Raw genomic sequence first — 18,825 nt, forward strand, 5'->3', positions numbered from 1 at the left:
TGGTATTAAAATCAGTGAACTTGAAAAAACATGAAATAAAGTATTTTTAAAATAGATGAAGTGAAAAAATGACAAAGGCCTACCCATGCCTCCCAGTTCTCCCACTGTTAATGGTTACTCAAGCCCCCCCCCATACTCAAGCACTCAAAAATGATAAACAAAATGATATTCAGGAGATGTTGATGCTTTCAAGTCAATGAAAGTCATGAAAGTTCTCATGCAGACAAGGACCCTCCCAACTAATGCCCCATCATGTGTGTGTGTGTGTGCGTGCGTGTGTGTGTGTGTATATATATATATACACACATACAGTATACATACACACATGGTAGTCCCTACATAATCTGCCTGTACCTTATCCAGAATACAACATTATCCAGATGGTCTCCAGCACCACAACATACATATAAAATATATATCCAATCCATAAAGATTTTAAAGAACTGACCCAGATGGTGGGCAATGCTGCATGGGCAGAAGCGGTAAGGGTATAGCTGCTTACCATTATATGCAAAGAGAAAGGGGTATGAGGGGTAGGGGGCAGCTGGTAGTTGGGAGGCCCCTTGTCTACATGAGAACTTTCATGACTCTTATTAACTTGAAAGCATCAACATACCTGAATGTCCTTTTGTTTATCACTTTTGAGACAAGCCTGTCTCACCTCCCCTTTGCAACGCCCAGTATGCAAGCCAACCACAGGAGTAAAGGTATGGAATTGTTTCTTTTTATTTACTAGGGATAATATTAACCCTTGTACTGTATGTATGTGCTCAGGTATTGTTTTCGCTTTTATTTATTTTTTTTATTTTTACTGATTCTCGTCATAACGCCTGCATAAATTCTGACTTACGGACAAAGTCGGTTTACATCCCAGACCTACTATATATATATATATTATATATATATATATATATATATATATATATATATATATATATATATATATATATATATATATATGCTATATATATATACAGCAGTCCCAGTTTCAGCCAGTTCCGACTTCTGCATACGTTCAAAGGACCTACGCTTTTCAAATATATTCATCAGAAATTATTTCCGGTTTATATACGCATGTTCCAGGGTTACGACGCGTCGTACGGCGATCAGCGGAAGAAATATATAAAATGGCAGAATAATCATAATTTGAAGGTTTTTTGATGTAAAAACTCAATAATAATGCAGTTTACATCGTTTTCAATGCACCCAGAGCATTAAAAGTAAAGGTTTTCTTATGATTTTTGACGATTTTCGGCGATGTTACTTACGACGATTTTTGGTTATATAAACAGGGGATATATATATATATATATATATATATATATATATATATATATATATATATATATATATATATATATATATATATATATATATATATATATATATATATATATATATATATATATATATATACAAGCAGTCCCCGGTTTACGGGGGTTCCGTTTTTACGCCCGCATCGTAAACCAAAAAATCGTAGAACCGAAAAAATTGTCGAAAATCGTTAAAAATCATAAGAAAACCTTACTTTTAATGCTTTGGGTGCATTGAAAATGATGTAAACTGCATATTTATTGAGTTTTTCATAAAAAAAAATCCAAATTATGATTATTCTGCCGTTTTGGAGCCATATTTCTTCCGTCGGATCGGCGTACAACGTGTCGTCACCCGGAAAATGCGTCGTAAACGGGGAAATAATTTCTGATGAATATATTTGAAAAGCGTAATCCCTAACGCCGGACGTAACCACGTCGTAAACCAGGGACTGCCTGTATATATATATATAATCAGTAAGCTACAAACGTCCTTTAACATCCAATTCGCTCTACCTCGGAAATAATGCATTTTCATATATGTTACCGAGGGGGAATTTTTTAGTTGATAATAAGATCGTCGTCCCGTGGGCTCGAACCAGCGAAGGACAAGAACTCAGGACTACAGTGGACGCCTTAAACCACAAGGCCAGCAAGTGAAGTATAAGTAGATGTCGCCTCCCATATACAAATCCCTGTCGAACTCAGGTGTTTGTATTTAGTGACGATATCCACCCACCTCTGCCATGTTGACCATGTAGTGCGTTTGTCGCACGCAGCCATATTATGACTTTTTATTACATCACCATGATTCATATACAATCAGTAAGCTACAAACGTCATTTAATATCCAATTTGCTCTACTTGGAAATAATATATTTTCATATATGTTACTGAGGGTGAATTTTTTAGTTGATAATAAGTTCGTCATCCCGTGGGCTCGAACCAGCGAAGGACAAGAACTCAGGACTACAGTGGATGCCTTAAACCACAAGGCCAGCAAGTGAGGTATAAGTGGATATCGCCTCCCATATACAAATCCCCTGTCGAACCCAGGTGTTTGTATTTAGTGACGATATCCACCCACTTCTGCCATGTTGACCGTGTAGTGCGTTTGTCGCACACAGCCATATTATGACTTTTTATCACATCACCGTGATTCATATATAATCAGTAAGCTATAAACGTCCTTTAATATCCAATTCACTCTGCTTCGGAAATAATATATTTTCATATATGTTACCGAGGGGGAATTTTTTAGTTGATAATAAGTTCGTCGTCCCGTGGGCTCGAACCAGCAAAGGACAAGAACTCAGGACTACAGTGGATGCCTTAAACCACAAGGCCAGCAAGTGAGGTATAAGTGGATATCGTCTCCCATATACAAATCCCCCGCTTACTGATTGTATATGAATCACGGTGATGTGATAAAAAGTCATAACATGGCTGCGTGCAACAAACACACTACACGGTCAACATGGCAGAGGTGGGTGGATATCGTCACTAAATACAAACACCTGAGTTCGACGGGGATTTGTATATGGGAGGCGATATCCACTTATACCTCACTTGCTGGCCTTGTGGTTTAAGGCGTCCACTGTAGTCCTGAGTTCTTGTCCTTTGCTGGTTCGAGCCCACGGGACGACGTACTTATTATCAACTAAAAAATTCCCCCTCGGTAACATATATGAAAATATATTATTTCCAAAGTAGATCGAATTGGATATTAAAGGACGTTTGTAGCTTACTGATTGTATATGAATCACGGGGATGTGATAAAAAGTCTTAATATGGCTGTGTGCCACAAACGCACTACACGGTCAACATAGCAGAGGTGGGTGGACATAGTCACCAAATACAAACACCTGAGTTCGACGGGGGATTTGTATTTGGGAGGCGATATCCACTTATACTTCACTTGCTGGCCTTGTGGTTTAAGGCGTCCACTGCAGTCCTGAGTTCTTGTCCTTTGCTGGTTCGAGCCCATGGGACGACGAACTTATTATCAACTAAAAAATTCCCCCTTGGTAACATACATGAAAATATATCATTTCGGTAGAGCCCGGTGGATATCAAAGGACGTTTGTAGCTTACTGATTGTATATGAATCACGGTGATGTGATAAAAAAAAAAAAATATATATATATATATATATATATATATATATATATATATATATATATATATATATATATATATATATATATATATATATATATATATATATATATATATACGAGCGGATGTATGTGTGTATGTATATATATATATATATATATATATATATATATATATATATATAGATATATATATATTGTGTGTATACATATATATATATATATATATATATATATATATATATATATATATATATATATATATATATATATATACATACAGGCAGTCCCTGGTTATCGGCGGGGTTCCGTTTCTGAGGGTGTGATGATAACCGAAAATCGGCAATTTTCGGTGCTTTTTCGGCAATTTTCGCGGGTTATCGACGCCGATTTTTGGTTATTGGCGCCTCTGTTAAGTATGTATCGGCACCGATAAGCAGAAATCGGCGATTTTCAGTGCCAAAAATTGCCGATTTTTGTCGCTAGACAAACGCCGTAAAACCGGATCCCTGTTAACCAAGCCCGCCGTTAACCTGGGACTGCCTGTATATACAATAGGGTCTTGGTTTATGTCCAAGATCCATTCCTACGACAAGGATGTAAACTGACTTCATCCATAAGTCAGAATTTAAGCAGACGTTATCAGCGGTTGTTCCGTTCTGAGGGTGTGATGATAACCGAAAGTTGCCACTAAGTGAAAATCGGCGATTTTCGGGCTTACTGGCGTTTTCGCCGCTGATTTTCGGTTATTGGTGCCTCTGTTAGGTATGTATCGGCGCCGATAAGCGGAAATTGGCGATTTTCAGCACCGGAAATTGCCGATTTTCATCGCTAGACAAGCGCCGTAAAACGGGATCACCGTTAACCAAGCCCACCGTTAACCGGGGACTGCCTGTATATATATTATATATATGTGTATATAAATATATGTATATATATGTGTGTGTGTACAGTAGAGTCTCGGTGGCATAGATCTGTAATAATATATATATATATATAATATATATACATATATATTATACACACACACACACACACACACACACAGTAAAACCCCGTATTCACGTTTTCATGATTCACAGACTAACCGATTCGCGGGATTTTCTGTGGAACATATCTATAAATTATTCACAAAAAATTTGGCAATTCACAGACTTTTTCATCAAGAAATATTCACTCATTAGTGTATTTTGATGCTATTTTCATGATTAAATAAATTTTTTATGATAAAAAGTGATTTACTAATTTTCATATATTATTAAGAGTATAATAATAATAATAATAATAATAATAATAATAATAATAATAATAATACTGTAAGATTAAATAATACGTAACTCAAAGAGAGAGAGAAACTGGTTTTCTCCCCTCCGTTCAGGATGGACCCGCACCACATTAAAGCAAAGATAGATGCTTAGAATTGATGTTATTGAAATATTCAAATAATAGTAAAGTACTATTGACATTATAATTAAAATGGTATATGTGTTTCAGGATAATAGTATAACCATTTTTAGAGGGTACATTTTATGATGAAATAATGATTTACAATACTAATTTTCAAATATGAATATTATAATTTTAATAAGATTAAATATTAACATTGAATAAAAGTAATAGTCTTTCTCTCTATCTCTCTCTCTCTTGAATAAAAGTAATAGTCTCTCTCTCTATCTCTCTTTTATTTAGATGAGAGAAGTTTTCTGACGTAATATGTACGTATGTTTCTTTTGTATGAGAAGTAAATTATTTACCTAATAAGTACTAATTCTCTAATATTAATAAGATTAAATAATAATAATAATAATAATAATAATAATAATAATAATAATAATAGTAATAATGATAATAGTAATAATATAATATACTATTTTCCATGCATTTGTGTAGTAAATTATTGAACATTTTAAACAAACAAATAGTGATTCCCAGTCTTTTTCTGGATCGGGGTCCCATGTCACCCGGTGAAATAGTCCATTCAGCACTTATGGCGGAGGAAATCGATAGGCGTATATGAAACCTACCAATCCACCGAGAATCTCGCCGGAGAGCCCAAACACCGAAAGATTAACTATTAATAAGCCACAGGAGGCGGAGAACCGATAGGTTTATATGAAACCTACCAGTGCGAAATCCGCCTGGAGGCGGAGTTTGGCGGAGTGAAATCGATAGGCGTATATGTGAAGCGTGCCGATTTATCGCGAAAGAAGCGACTATTAATAAGCCACATGGCGGAGCTTGGCGGAGGTAAAACCGACAGGTATATATGAAACCTCGGATTCATCAGGTACAGGGTTTTCGGGAGAGCATAGCGCCCTAGCGCAATCTGCCGGGTGCCAAATGACTAATAATAAGCCAAAGGAGGCGGCGTTTGGCGGCCATAAAAACCGACTGGTGTAAATAAAACCTACAGTTCATGAGGTAGCCTGCTCGGAGAGAGCATAGCGTGCTTTACAACCTTCGAGTCAAGAATAAGTCACATGGCGGAGTTTGGCGGAGAGCAAAACCGACAGGTATATATAAAACCTCACGGGTTCATCAGAAGTCTGCTCGAGGAAGCATAGCGTACTTCATAACCTTCTGTGCCAAACTATAAATCCAAAACAGACTGCGTACCGGAATGGGAGCTATAGACTCCGTGACCGCTGGTTTGTTGCGGATAGCGAACATTCCTGCGCTTGACAAAACCAGCCCAGCGTATGAGAAAAGGGCATGCTGGAGCGGATGCGGGCAAAGTACCGTAGCAGCCATAGCCTAGTCAGACCAGGAAAACCCCGGAGAAAACCGGAGAGAAAACAGGGCTAACAGGACAAAACTCATAGACATAAAAACAAGTCAACGGAACATTCCGAAGCGATCATGTTTTAATAAAAATGTGGGAAAGGTTATGAACTGTTGGAAGTGGGCGCACTCCGAGCCAGAGAGGAAAACCCGGAGGGGGATATCCCTGAAGCAGTGATAGCGGTGGGGAATAAGCGCCGACCGCTAAACACTAAAACCGCGTAGCAGTAAGCAAGGAGAGCGCCCAACAAGATTTTTAAACACCGAACAGGTAGTAGCAGGAGGAGGAACGTTGAAAGTAAATAAAGCAGAAGACAGTTAGGTGGAGAACGCTAACTGGCCTTGTATGAGATCCCAACAGTGAGTGCGAACATGTAGGAAGCACCACGAAGGGAAATAGTCGGCGTAAAAGGAAGGGGGAAGGATAGGCCAGGAGGTTGGTAACCCAAAGCAGCGACCAGGGTGGGACAGCACTCCCGAGGCGCCCAGAGATTCTCATAGATCCCTCGCTATGTAGCTGTGTTGCACGACAAGAGCGAGAGAAAAAGAGAGGAAGGGCAAAAACCTCTACGGCCAGGAGAGCAATGAAAGATAAAAGGAGTGTGAGGGGGAGTGGGAGAGCACTCCTGGTCACCTCCAGGTCAGGTGGAGTGCCAACTCAGACACACCGAGGGACAATCAATCAATGCAGAGGAGGGGATGTAGGCTACAACATAAAATAAGGATAATTGCTCTCAAACCTTGGAAAGTTAACAAACTTTGAAAACAAACCAAGGGAGAGAGAGCAAAGGATAAAAGGGAGAGAAGGGGACTCTCAGAAACCACAAATAACATATATATAGTCGGTAAAAGAAGTGTGAACAGGAGTGGGAGAGCACTCCCGGTCACCATTGGTAACAACCCAAGAAGGATTGAACTAGGATAGGCTACGCAGGTAAACCCTCGCTATTCCAGCTTAACTTATTAGGAACATTAGCCTAAGTGAAAAGCCGAAACAGGGGAGAGGGTGGGCGTAGGCAATATATCCAAGCCAAAACCAAACAAAGGGAAGCACCAGACATAAAACACACATGTACAGAAACGAGATCACCGACATGAAACTCATACGTACAGATCGAGATCGTCCCCCTCATAACGAATTTTCCCCGAAGGAAAAGTGTTACAGCCAACCCCTAGGCTAACCTAACTGAGGCGATGAAAAGGAAGGAAGCCTAGGAGAGGGTAAAAGGCTAACCAATAACTCAAAAAAAATCATAATAAAACAAAAATTGTCTATAAGGTACATGTAGGAGGATAGGCAGGCCCAACACAACATGGACGTGAAGGGACATGACCGACCTCCAGTTAAATGAAAGTATTTGAAGAAGAACCTTGCGAGGATGCCATAAAAAATCCAAAATAGAGCACAAAAAAAGGATCACAACGAAATTACGTGTGAACGAAAAAACGTGCTAAAATGGAATGCGGCTAGTGTTGCCTTGTATACAGTCCTTGAGTAGTGCATGGGCTTGTATCGGCACTCTCTCGTTGGGACTTTTGACATTGGGAATCTCTATAGGATAAGGTTCCGTGTTTTTGTAGTTCACCCTTTTCCATACACGACTCCATCTAGTGGAGCTCGCTCTGGGGGTAGTAACTCCAGCATTTCATTTAGCTTTCTCTGGTATCTAGCAACGGAATTACCTAGAAATAAGTGCTGAATGGACTATTTCACCGGGTGACACGGACCCCTCTCCAGAAATAGATTTTTCCTTTGTCAAAATCCTTTTTTTGCTGGCTTGAGAAAGGAGGGTGGGAGGGTAAATGTCAATTTACTTGACAATGACATATTGGGTGGAGGGGAAGAATTGTTGCCCTCAGCAGCTCATGGATTTCAATCGTTTGATATCGTAAGGAGTTATTCTCTCTCTCTCTCTCTCTCTCTCTCTCTCTCTCTCTCTCTCTCTCTCTCTCTCTCTCTCTCTCTCTCTCTCTCTCTCTCTCAGTAAAGATACTGTTTGTGTGTGTCGTGTGTTCATAGTGTTTTAAAAATGTGTAGTAACGGTAATACATCTCAGGAAGACAAAAAACAAACATATAAATTTTGTTGTTGTCGATTAAAGAGATAAACACTCACTCTCTCTCTCTCTCTCTCTCTCTCTCTCTCTCTCTCTCTCTCTCTCTCTCTCTCTCTCTCTCTCTCTCCAGCCAGCCTTGTTGAATATGTTGTAGTGGTAACTCTCTCTGCTTTGGCTGGAAGGCTTAGAAGTACGTATGTATATATTTTTAAGGGAACCAGTGTTTAAGATGACTTTGAAATTATATTAATAATATAATTTCAAAGATTAATACAGTAATAGGATAATGATTTAAGGTATATTTGATGTAGGATGATACTTTTAAGTATACATTTGGTACTTGAACTTTCAAGATAGGCAGTTATAAACATTTTGAGAGGGGGGGGGAGCAAGTATTCGTGTATTTTAACAAATCGTGGGGGTGGGGTGTCTGGAACACTTCCCTGCGAATACAGGGGGTTTACTGTATATATAAGTAATTTTACTAAAGTAAACTACAGATAAATAGCAGCATAACAATTGTAAACTCAATACTGTAGTTTGAACAAAAACTTATAAGCACAAAACATCTATGTTGTATGTGTGTATAGCAGTAATATCTTAGGAATATACTGAGAAAAGGCAGTTGTTTTACTTAACAATGTCCGAGGGAATGCATATCAGTTGGTTAGTATCATTTAGCTTATGGTCACATCTTGCTAAGACCCTGTCTAAAGATAATAAATTTACACTGACTTTCCTTGAGGTTTTCCTCTTGATTATTTTTAGTAATAGCCAGATTTTTATTCATGTTATACTTTCTTTTCAGACTGGCGAGCACACTGTTGTGTCAAGAATTACAATACTATCCGATCTGCTGTTGTAGTACTTCAGAATCAAGGGAAAGCATGGCTGGCACGACAGAGATTTATTAAATTGAAAAGTTCTTGTGTTGTGATTCAGAAAAATACTCGCAAGATGATTGCAGCTAAGAAATATAAACGCATTTGCTGTGCAGCTATAGTTATTCAGAAATACTATAGAGGGTGGAAAGCTCGCAAAAGATACAGAATCTTGGTGCAGCAAAATACTGTTCGTCCATATTCCAGGCAGTCTGTAGTTTCCATGAATAGTTTAGGTTACTTCAGTCTGACAGCATCCAATTCTGTATACAGTTTAAATCCTTCACTTCATGATGTTAGTCCTATGGGTGCTTCATTTTGTGATCTTGGACCTATTGGTTACAATGAAGCATTAAGAGGATATCTCTCTCCAGAACATCAACAGAGGCTGCTGGAAACAGAAGAGTCTGGCATAGAAACAGATACAGAAAGTATCAATGGTGATGACAACAAAACTGAGAAGAGAAAATCTAGTAAATTACGCCGAAAAGCTAAGTTACGTAGATTACTGGAGGCTAAGGGTAATTCTAGTTTTGCTCAAACAGCAAGTGATGACTCACTTGATGACTCTGTAGGCAATCATATAAGTCAGAGCTCTGGTGTGGAGAGTTCTGGCTGTCAGCCTGATAGTTTGTCTAGAGTGAAACATGGAGGAAGTGAGAAGATGGATATTTTGTCAAGAGCTTCCAATGCAACTAATATGCCACTCAGTAATAGGGATCCTGTTGACAGAGTGGGGAGTGCAGTAGACAATGGCCTCATCCCAAAAGTGCGAGTGGCTACAATGCATAACATACACGATGTGTCTACTCTTCTGAAAGACTATACTCCTAATGAGAACTTGCATATGGTTCTTCCTAAACAAAATCTGTCGCTGTTCTTCAAAGATGGAGTTCTCTCATATAGACGGATGCCTGTGGTAAGTAGATACAACTTGAGTGTAATTGTGCACACATATAAACTATTGTATCACTGGCGCTCTTATTTCAGTACATTACTTGAAAAGGCAGAATGGCTTACAGTTTCATGTAAGACAGCATCTATATTTTGGGATGTTGAGGAATGTGCCTTAGTTGGTGTATGTGCTGCTTCCCAACTACAGTAGTCTATTGAATGCTGCTGTTTCAAGTAATGACTTAGTATACAGCCAGATTTCTGTAATTTTATGTATTTTTTATTTCTACTCAGTTTCTTCACCCTTTGTTTTTTTACACTTTCTCTCTGAAAGTTTGTACTTAACACCCTTTTATTCTTGTGCTTCCTCCTTGGCAAATAATGTTGCAGTTAGTAATTAGCATACTTTAAGTACACTGATTGGTTTCTCCATGTTTTATGTTATCAAAATACTTTTTTCTATACCAAGTCTTCATATGTAAATATGCAGGGACCCATAATTTGTCAAGTAACTACTTTCAAGTGTTTTCTGCTGCAAATACTATCATATTTAGCAGAGAGTGGATTTGTTTATTTTTTCCAGGAATTACTGCTTGTTACAATTAATAGGTTGTGTTTATAAGAACCATATGTAGATACTGTACAGAAGTTATATGGGATCCAGCAAGTAAGTGTATGTATAGGAAAATATAGACCTGTATGTGAGGTAGGAATAAGGAGTTAGCAGAAGTGAACATGAGCGCTGCTTTTCCCCCTAGGTCCGTCAGCATCTGTACCTCCAACTTTCCCCTTATGGGTGTGTTTGTACTGAATTACTCTTATCCCTTTACTTCAATACTACAGAACATTGCTTCCTCAGCTGGCAAAAGTTTAATGTATTTGAGTCTTCCTTTTTTCTCCACAGACACCCATTACTTTTACATAGCCTGTTTGTGTGTGTGTGTGTCCCAGACACTCCATAATGAGAAAAAAGAATCAGCAGTACTATTCCCTGTAATGAATGGTGCCAGTGTTATTGGGTCCCTGAGGTTCCCTAGAGCCAAACTGGATCACAAATCTTGTGCATGTTGACCTGTTCAGGTCTGTTCACAGTTCAGTTTTTTGTAGACTGTTTTGCCCTGTTATTGTTTTTACTCAATTTCATTTCATCTCTAATTTTCAGTTTTCATTGGTATTTATCATTTGTTAAGCGAGAACTTTTTTTTTTAGGCTTTGCATCTCAAAACACTATCCATCTTTATAACTACATGGCCATTTTTGTCACTTATAAAATATCCATTTCACACCCTTTTAGTTATTCTTATACTACATAAATTATGCAAATAGTTCATCTCTTTAACTTTTAACTTTTCATTTTATTCATTCACATTCATCATCAACACACCGCTTCCATAATTGAGAGTTTTCTCAGCATTGCATTCATATCTTCCAACCTTTAGTTCCAAACCTACCAGCTTGAAAGGACTTTGTAGTTTTCCTTTCACTTTTTTTACTCCAGTTTTGTGGCAGTTGTTGATGGCCTTGTTACATTAAGGGGGGTCTCCTTTCCTTTTCCGTATTCATTTGTTTGTTTCTGGTTGCATGTGTGGTGGTTGTTGTGCTTCAGGTGTCTTGTGGGTACTGTTTTGTCTGTATTTTTTATTTAATCAGCCCCTCTTGGGTTCATGCAGGTATTCACATGGGCTATATAAATATGTTGGGCTTGGATAGAAAAATAACTTAGTTTTAAAGTTACAGTTTTGTCCTGTCAAGAGATCAGAGAACTTTAACCTTTCTGTCCATCCCTGTAAAAGAGGTAATCTTTTTTGCTAAAACAAAGGACTAGCATTTATTTAATAATCTTGGTTAATGCCTTGGTGCCTTGCATTATTTAACTCCATACCAGTTTGATTAACATACATAGGACAGTGTCCTTGGGTTGTGGGGCTGGATTGTTTTCCCTTGGCTTTTCTTTTGACAGCATTTTGAAGTAAGGGAGCATTGCTGGTTATGGCCATGAGACAACTTAAAACAACATAGTTAACAACATAGTTCATCTACTTCTTTCCCAGTAAATATGAGTCCCACAGCCTTTTCTTACCTGTATATTGAGTTGAAAGAGTATTATGTTATGAGCCCTCCATGGCCTTTCACCATAAATTTCTCACTGAGAAGGACCTCTTATAACATAATGCTCTTACCTACTTGTTAGATCTTTTCAGTGCCCTTGGTCTGTATCTTTGTCATCAATAGGTACTTTGTTTTTATCAGTCGCCTTGAAGTGTACCAAACATTTCTTCTGCCTCGGAAAATCCATTTGCTCTTTGGGATGTTTGGTATCCACACTAGTAAAGAGAACATTAATTTCATCCCACCCCAGTATGACCTGAACTTTGGGACAGAACCAACTACTGTTATAGTTGGAGCATCCTAAAAAAAAAAAAAGAAAATAGCAAGTTCTCTGAATTACTAGTTGTCTAGGAGGAGGAACCCATCTCACTAGGACTGGCAGTCTCTCATTCCTTGAAAAGAAAGTCCTCACAGATGTTGCTACATGCAGTGTTTCCTAATCCACCATGGCAAATATTAGCCACCCGCAGTGGGTCATGAGAACCAGGTAATTTTTCCCTATTAATAACAAAAGGATGACTTTTTGCGGCTACACTATTCCAAAATGAGCACATATGGTGAGCATCCTGTATGACAATTGATAGTAGTGTTATCTCACTCTTTTCCATCCTATTACTGTAGGGTCTTAATTGTCCTGGTACAGAAACGTTTCTCTCTCTCTCTCTCTCTCCAGACTACATCAAAGACATTATGACAATGCAAGTATTCTTAAGTAGAAGTTACGTGTATTACTCATCACCCTAAAATGACCTCGGCAAGAATGGTATGTATACTTTTAGTAGCCTGGTCCCTTCCATCAACGTAAAGTCAGCAGCTTCCACCAAACCCATTAGTTCCTCAGTGTATGCATTTAGAACCATTAGTTTCTGTTTTGAAGAGATGTCTTACACCTCTTTCAAGCTGATGGCTGTCTTCCTTAAAATTGCAGTAGGTCAGGTGAGGTCAGTCCTGCAACTGGAATAGTCCAAGTTTCTCGTTTTCATGTTATTACTCTTCATGGTCAACTACACATGGACTTTTGGAGAACTTTGAAGTCAGCTTACCAGGAATGACATCTCTCAGGTTCCTTTGATTAGGCAATTGTCCTCTTGAATTTCGGAGATGAATGCCTTTTTTCCAGAATGTTGCAAGAAGTCAGTTTTGAATTCAGTCTGAAACTTTAAGTGAATCCATACCCTGGCTCTTTGTAATCTGATGGGCCTTGTAAGACAAGAGCATTGAGAGAGTCTTCCACCAATAACATTCCTATTTATTGTCTTTCCCATTGTATTTGCGTACCGCATGGATCAAATGCTAATGTCTCCCTTATTAGATGCTGATATTCAGTAGTCATTTTGCTTTTCATAGTATCCATTGAGATCACCCAGCCACCCAGATGGATGAGACTTCAGAAGCATTCACTGTCCCTTCCCAACCAGGGATTGTTTGATAGAGAAGAAATGACCTACTTGAAAGAAAAGTATAATTAGATTATAGTAGGATGTTAGGTCTCCTAACCCTTATAGAATTATAAGTGCTTCTCTAAATATATATATATATATATATATATATATATATATATATATATATATATATATATATATATATATATATATATATATATTTGTATATCACATTATTTAAGTCAGTCTGCCCATCAAAATAATAGGTAGGAGCTTTAGTAGTAAGGTAATGGTTTGTATTCTGCCAAGAAAGGTTAAAATTAATTTCTGTTGGGCTGTGTGATTTGTAAAATTATTTTTATATTTTTATCAATTTAAACCATTAAATTTTATCATTGTAAACATACCATAATTATGAAATTTTTGGTTTAGTCTTTACATTTAATGTATTAATGGAACAATCTCTTTCAGGTTGGCATTAAATTCCACACTCGCCCTACATGCCTGCCATTCTCACATAATTTACCGTATCATGAACGTCCACATGGTTTGTTAGACATATTGCATTGAGGTTTGTATTATTACAAGACTTTGGGTTTTCTGATATTAGGCAATGTAAACTACCTTTTTCTTTATGTAGGAGTACAAAAGAAGAGGTTTGTATCATGTCTTTTTTGACAGCAGCAGTGCTGCTTGAAAGAGTTATGTATTTGTTTATTTTCATTGACTTTTTTGCATTAGATGCAGCAAAGAACAACACTGCAACTAAAAGCATTATGCTAATTGTTTTGAGACATTAGCCATTTATGTTTATGTGTATGGTCCAGTTGGACCTTATTTGTCAGTAGCAATTTTTATTTTCTTAAATGCGGTACAGGGTAAAAAGTAATATACAGTCTTACAACATTTAAATTTGAAAGTTAAGTCAGTACAGCTGTTATGTAATTTTCTAAGACAATCATTGTGACCTGGATAGACACATTTAATCCACTGTATTATGTAACTGGTCAGTTTTTTGGGGTTTCATATTTTTGAATACCATACCTGTATGTGCATATTAGTTTGGTGTTGTAGAGCTCGCCCTACATTGATGGTTGTAGACAATGCCTTATTTTGTCATGTGTAACTTTACTATTTTATGTAAACCTGCACATGCTTTTATTTTGTCTGCTAGTAGGTGCACTTTCATAGACTAGTTTGAAAGTACAAGAGCTCTCTCTCTCTCTCTCTCTCTCTCTCTCTCTCTCTCTCTCTCTCTCTCTCTCTCTCTCTCTCTCTCTCTCTCTCTCTCTCTCTCTCTCTCTCTCTCTCTCTCTCTCTCTCTACATCATATCTTATCATATCATATACTATACATGTTTTCAGGTTCAAAATGACAGCTCTGCACTCCAGAAAAGTTAGAATAAAATATATCATGATCCATAGTTTGAGGGCGGAGTTGTTGCTCTCGTCTTGTTCAGAACACTTGGTTTGCACTGACTTATGAATACTGATGTATTACTCTTGAATATGCTATGTATATTTTTTATGTATCCTCTGATTCAAACTAAAACACTGTTAGCTTCATGCCTGTGTTTACATAAAAGAGTAGAACAAAAATTTTTTTAGTGCTTATCACTTGGTTCTCCTTAGCAATATTATGACATTTTCATAAATGCATTGTCAGGAATCTTATTACTGTACATGTATTGTTGGTATGTACTAATTTCTTTGCTTATTTCTCTCTTTTCTTCTCAAATTACTGGTGAGACTTACCATGTATTATGTCTTATTTTACTGTCTTTGGAACACTATTTTTTAAATATATATTTGGGTATATGCAGAGCGGACTTGCTCAAGAGCATTCAGCTGGTAAGGAATTCAGGGACACCCAGCTAGTATGTGTGTACAGTTTTGTATTTTTGCTATATCATACCATTCTTAATTATTCTTACAGCCTTGTTTAGCGTACATTTACAAGCAAAATGATGCTTGTAATATTTTATGAGTTATTCAGTATGAAGTTGTTGGTGTGTGTTGGCAGGTACTCCTTCACATATGTTTCACAAGGACTGTAAAATAAGAGATCTGAATTACTCCTTTAAAGTTAAGGGAGAAAGTTGGAAAGTAGTGCATAAATTGATATCATGTCTTGTTGTACAGGAGTTATTTTAACCTTTTGATAAAGAAATAGAACAAACACCAAATGGTTTTGTAAATGCAAAATTTTTAATTTTTTTTCTCTTCTGCATTAGAACTATTACATTTAATTTCACAACTGAAAAAGAATATGCCCATTGTTTGGTATGGTGAAGATTTGTTGCAGCTATAAGCAGATGGAAGAGTAAGGTTTTTTTTTTTGGCATTGTTAAACAGTATGTATTAAGGAAAAAGATACCTTACTTAATACTAATGTTTTTTTAAGAAAAAAGATACGGTACTTAATACTAATATTTTCAAAACACATACAGTACTTAATACTAATATTTTCAAAACACATACAGTTCTTCCCTCTCTTCGACTTGTGACAGAATCAGATGTGTTTTCTGTCACATTAAACAGTTTACAGTCAAAGTAATCAAATTTTGAAAAACAAGCACTGTTTATGAAATCATCATAGATCATTTTCCTTGTATTGTTTACTCGAATGTTATTCAACCAAAGAAGAGCTTTGATTTAAGTATGTAGAAGTTGATTCTTCTTAAATACTTGGGTATATTACGGCTTTGAAATTAGTTTGCTGTATATCGTTAGTACAATTTTTCATGATGAATCAGTAGTAAAGATGTGAGTACTTGTCACTATTAAGCTGTGTAGCTTGTTGTAGTGGGTAATTTTTAAAAAATATTTCATCACTTATAAAAAGATCGTTATGTAGGATTTTTTGTGATGAATCTTTTGTATGAATGTGAAACTTAGTATCAAGGTGGCTTAAAACATCAGACCAAGAATGAAGCACTTATAGAGATGCTTTATCTAAATCTCATGTTGTCGTATTTTGCTATTTACATGCTTTTTATAGTCCACAATTTTATGTCCTTGCATACATTGAAAAGACCACTTTTAATTTTCATATTCACTTGTACAGATATTGTAATAAGTACTAGACATTTCACAATTACATGAAATTTATGGCAAACTTAGTATCTGATTACAGTACTTTAAGGTTTTAGATATTGCAGATTTTGATACCTTTTGATGTCAGTTTACATTCCTTTTAATAATGTGGAAATCAGATGAAATATATTCTGTGGGAAGTTACAACACTAGTTTTTAAACATTTAGGGAAGTTAAAATCAAAAGTTTGCTACTTGAAAACCTTAAGTAGAATAGGAGTTCAGGTTATGATAAGGCTCCTGGAATGATTTGTATGGAAAATTGGTGACTTCAGAGCCAAGTTAATCTACTTTTAATTGTTATGCCCTGGAAAGCCACAGTTATGGCTTGGCCACCAGAATCTGAAAAGTCATGAGTGCAGCCTTGTTCAAAATTAGTGCCCTGCCATATATTGTGGTGTTAAGTGTTTGAACTTTATATTTTAATAATATACACACCTACCCCTGATTCAGGAAAATTTTGTTTCTCAGAAGCACATTTCCAGTCAAAAATGACATCTGAATTTGGAAATGAAGTTCACTTGGAGAAATGTTCATGAAAAGATCTGGGTTTGGGATCATATGTCCTTGATCTGCTAATAGCCGTACTTGAAGATCAACTTCATTTTTAATAATGTATTAATTTCATCATTTTTGTTGCATTCCTTATTTTGTCTGGTCATTTTCATGTGCATTTTCATGTTTTTTTCAACTTTTCCATTCTAAGTTCAGCAACTTTAAAAGTGCTCTTTCTGACCACAACTGCATTTTAATATCAAGATATATTTGTTCAAAGTTTTTTCTACTTTTACCCTTCTTTCCAGAAATGCGTAAAACTTTTTCTCATTCTTTCCAATTATTTGACCCTTAGTCTCTCTCTTCACCTTCCTTGTACTTGACATTTTTTCTATTTTTAACTACACCTTTCAAAATTCCAGTGTTCTCTACCTTTTTTACATATACCCTTTCCTCTTTGCTACACCCTTTCCTCTTTGGTACTCTCACATCCTACCTGTAAGACCTGTGTTACTGGCATTCATGCTACTTTCTTAATTCTTCCTCTCCAGTTCAAACAATTACATCATTATTGAAGTTAATTCGTAACTTTTACCTTTATCATTTTTGTACTTATATGTTACACAGATTATTCGATATGTTTAGTCTGATATTAGTAATATGGCTAGTTGGTTTCCATTATTTATGGTTTTGTTGTTATGAAAGTTGTTTTTTCATCACAGCCCTATGACTCATATATGCTCATTTTCATGGTTTTTATATGTCCCCAGAGATCTCTTTTGTCTGACAGACACGAGATGTTCAGTAGTAACACTGCAGATAGTCACTTGGAGCCTCAGTGCTTTTTGCAGTACTACGTACTGTTAACAGCTGGTCAGAATGCCACAGGCTGTTTTCTTTACTGTTAAAATTATTGTATTCACCATTATTTATAACTTACAAAACCCTTTATTGCTCTTATACTTGTAATTACTGTTCCAAAGTTTTTCTCACTTCTGTACCATCATTCTTCTTGATCACCTGCCACATGGTTAGCAGGTGCTAATTGTAAATAACTACAACTATATTTTACAGATAACACTTTGTTGCAGCTGTTGGTAATAGTTCCAATGTTTTTTCCAGTGAGTAGGTTCGTTGCATACTGGTAATTAGGTGGAGTGGTTACTAGTTGGTGCTTTTGAATTATTATTGAGGACTTAAGATTTTTAGCATTAATGAGTGGTAATGTTTTCACTAGGTAGACTTTTTTCATGGGTTTTGTGTCTTATGCCGTCACTTGTGTACCTCAGTTACAATATTGTCCTTTCTGTAATTGTTTGCTGGCTTGGCAATGCTCTGCTGACTATACAGATAATGTTTTGGTATCATTTTACTTATCTCTTATGACTGTCAAATTGGCTTTCTGATATTTATGCTACAATTGATGCATATTTGCTTTCGAATGGTTCTTCTACTTATGTGTTATTTTGATATACCTATACCCCATTGACAGTGTAGCAAAGTAAACCCTGTCACACATTCATGTCATCTCTAGAGAGGGACCAATAAATGTTCTCTGAAAACTGCCAAGCTCAGGTGCTCTCCCCACCACTTGTGTGTGGTTATGTGCTACTACTGTAGCACTCCTCACTAACGGATCCAGGGGGCGCCACCTGGGCATGTCCCCCCCCATGAAAAATAATGACAAAATAATAATATTGA

General features: G+C 36.8%; 1 protein-coding gene across 1 annotated transcript in view; it reads left to right on the forward strand.

The window, feature by feature from the left end:
- Positions 1-16,915, forward strand: part of LOC136837008 (unconventional myosin-XIX-like) — a 161,714-nt gene extending 144,799 nt beyond the window's left edge. The window contains exons 19-20 of the mRNA XM_067101539.1: positions 9,077-10,068; positions 14,006-16,915. Coding sequence (XP_066957640.1) covers positions 9,077-10,068; positions 14,006-14,104 — 1,091 coding nt within the window. The 3' untranslated portion in view covers positions 14,105-16,915. The remainder of the gene's footprint in view (positions 1-9,076; positions 10,069-14,005) is intronic.
- The last annotated feature ends 1,910 nt before the right edge of the window (positions 16,916-18,825 follow it).

The sequence above is a fragment of the Macrobrachium rosenbergii genome, chromosome 57 (assembly GCF_040412425.1).
Source record: "Macrobrachium rosenbergii isolate ZJJX-2024 chromosome 57, ASM4041242v1, whole genome shotgun sequence".
Classification (NCBI taxonomy): domain Eukaryota; kingdom Metazoa; phylum Arthropoda; class Malacostraca; order Decapoda; family Palaemonidae; genus Macrobrachium; species Macrobrachium rosenbergii.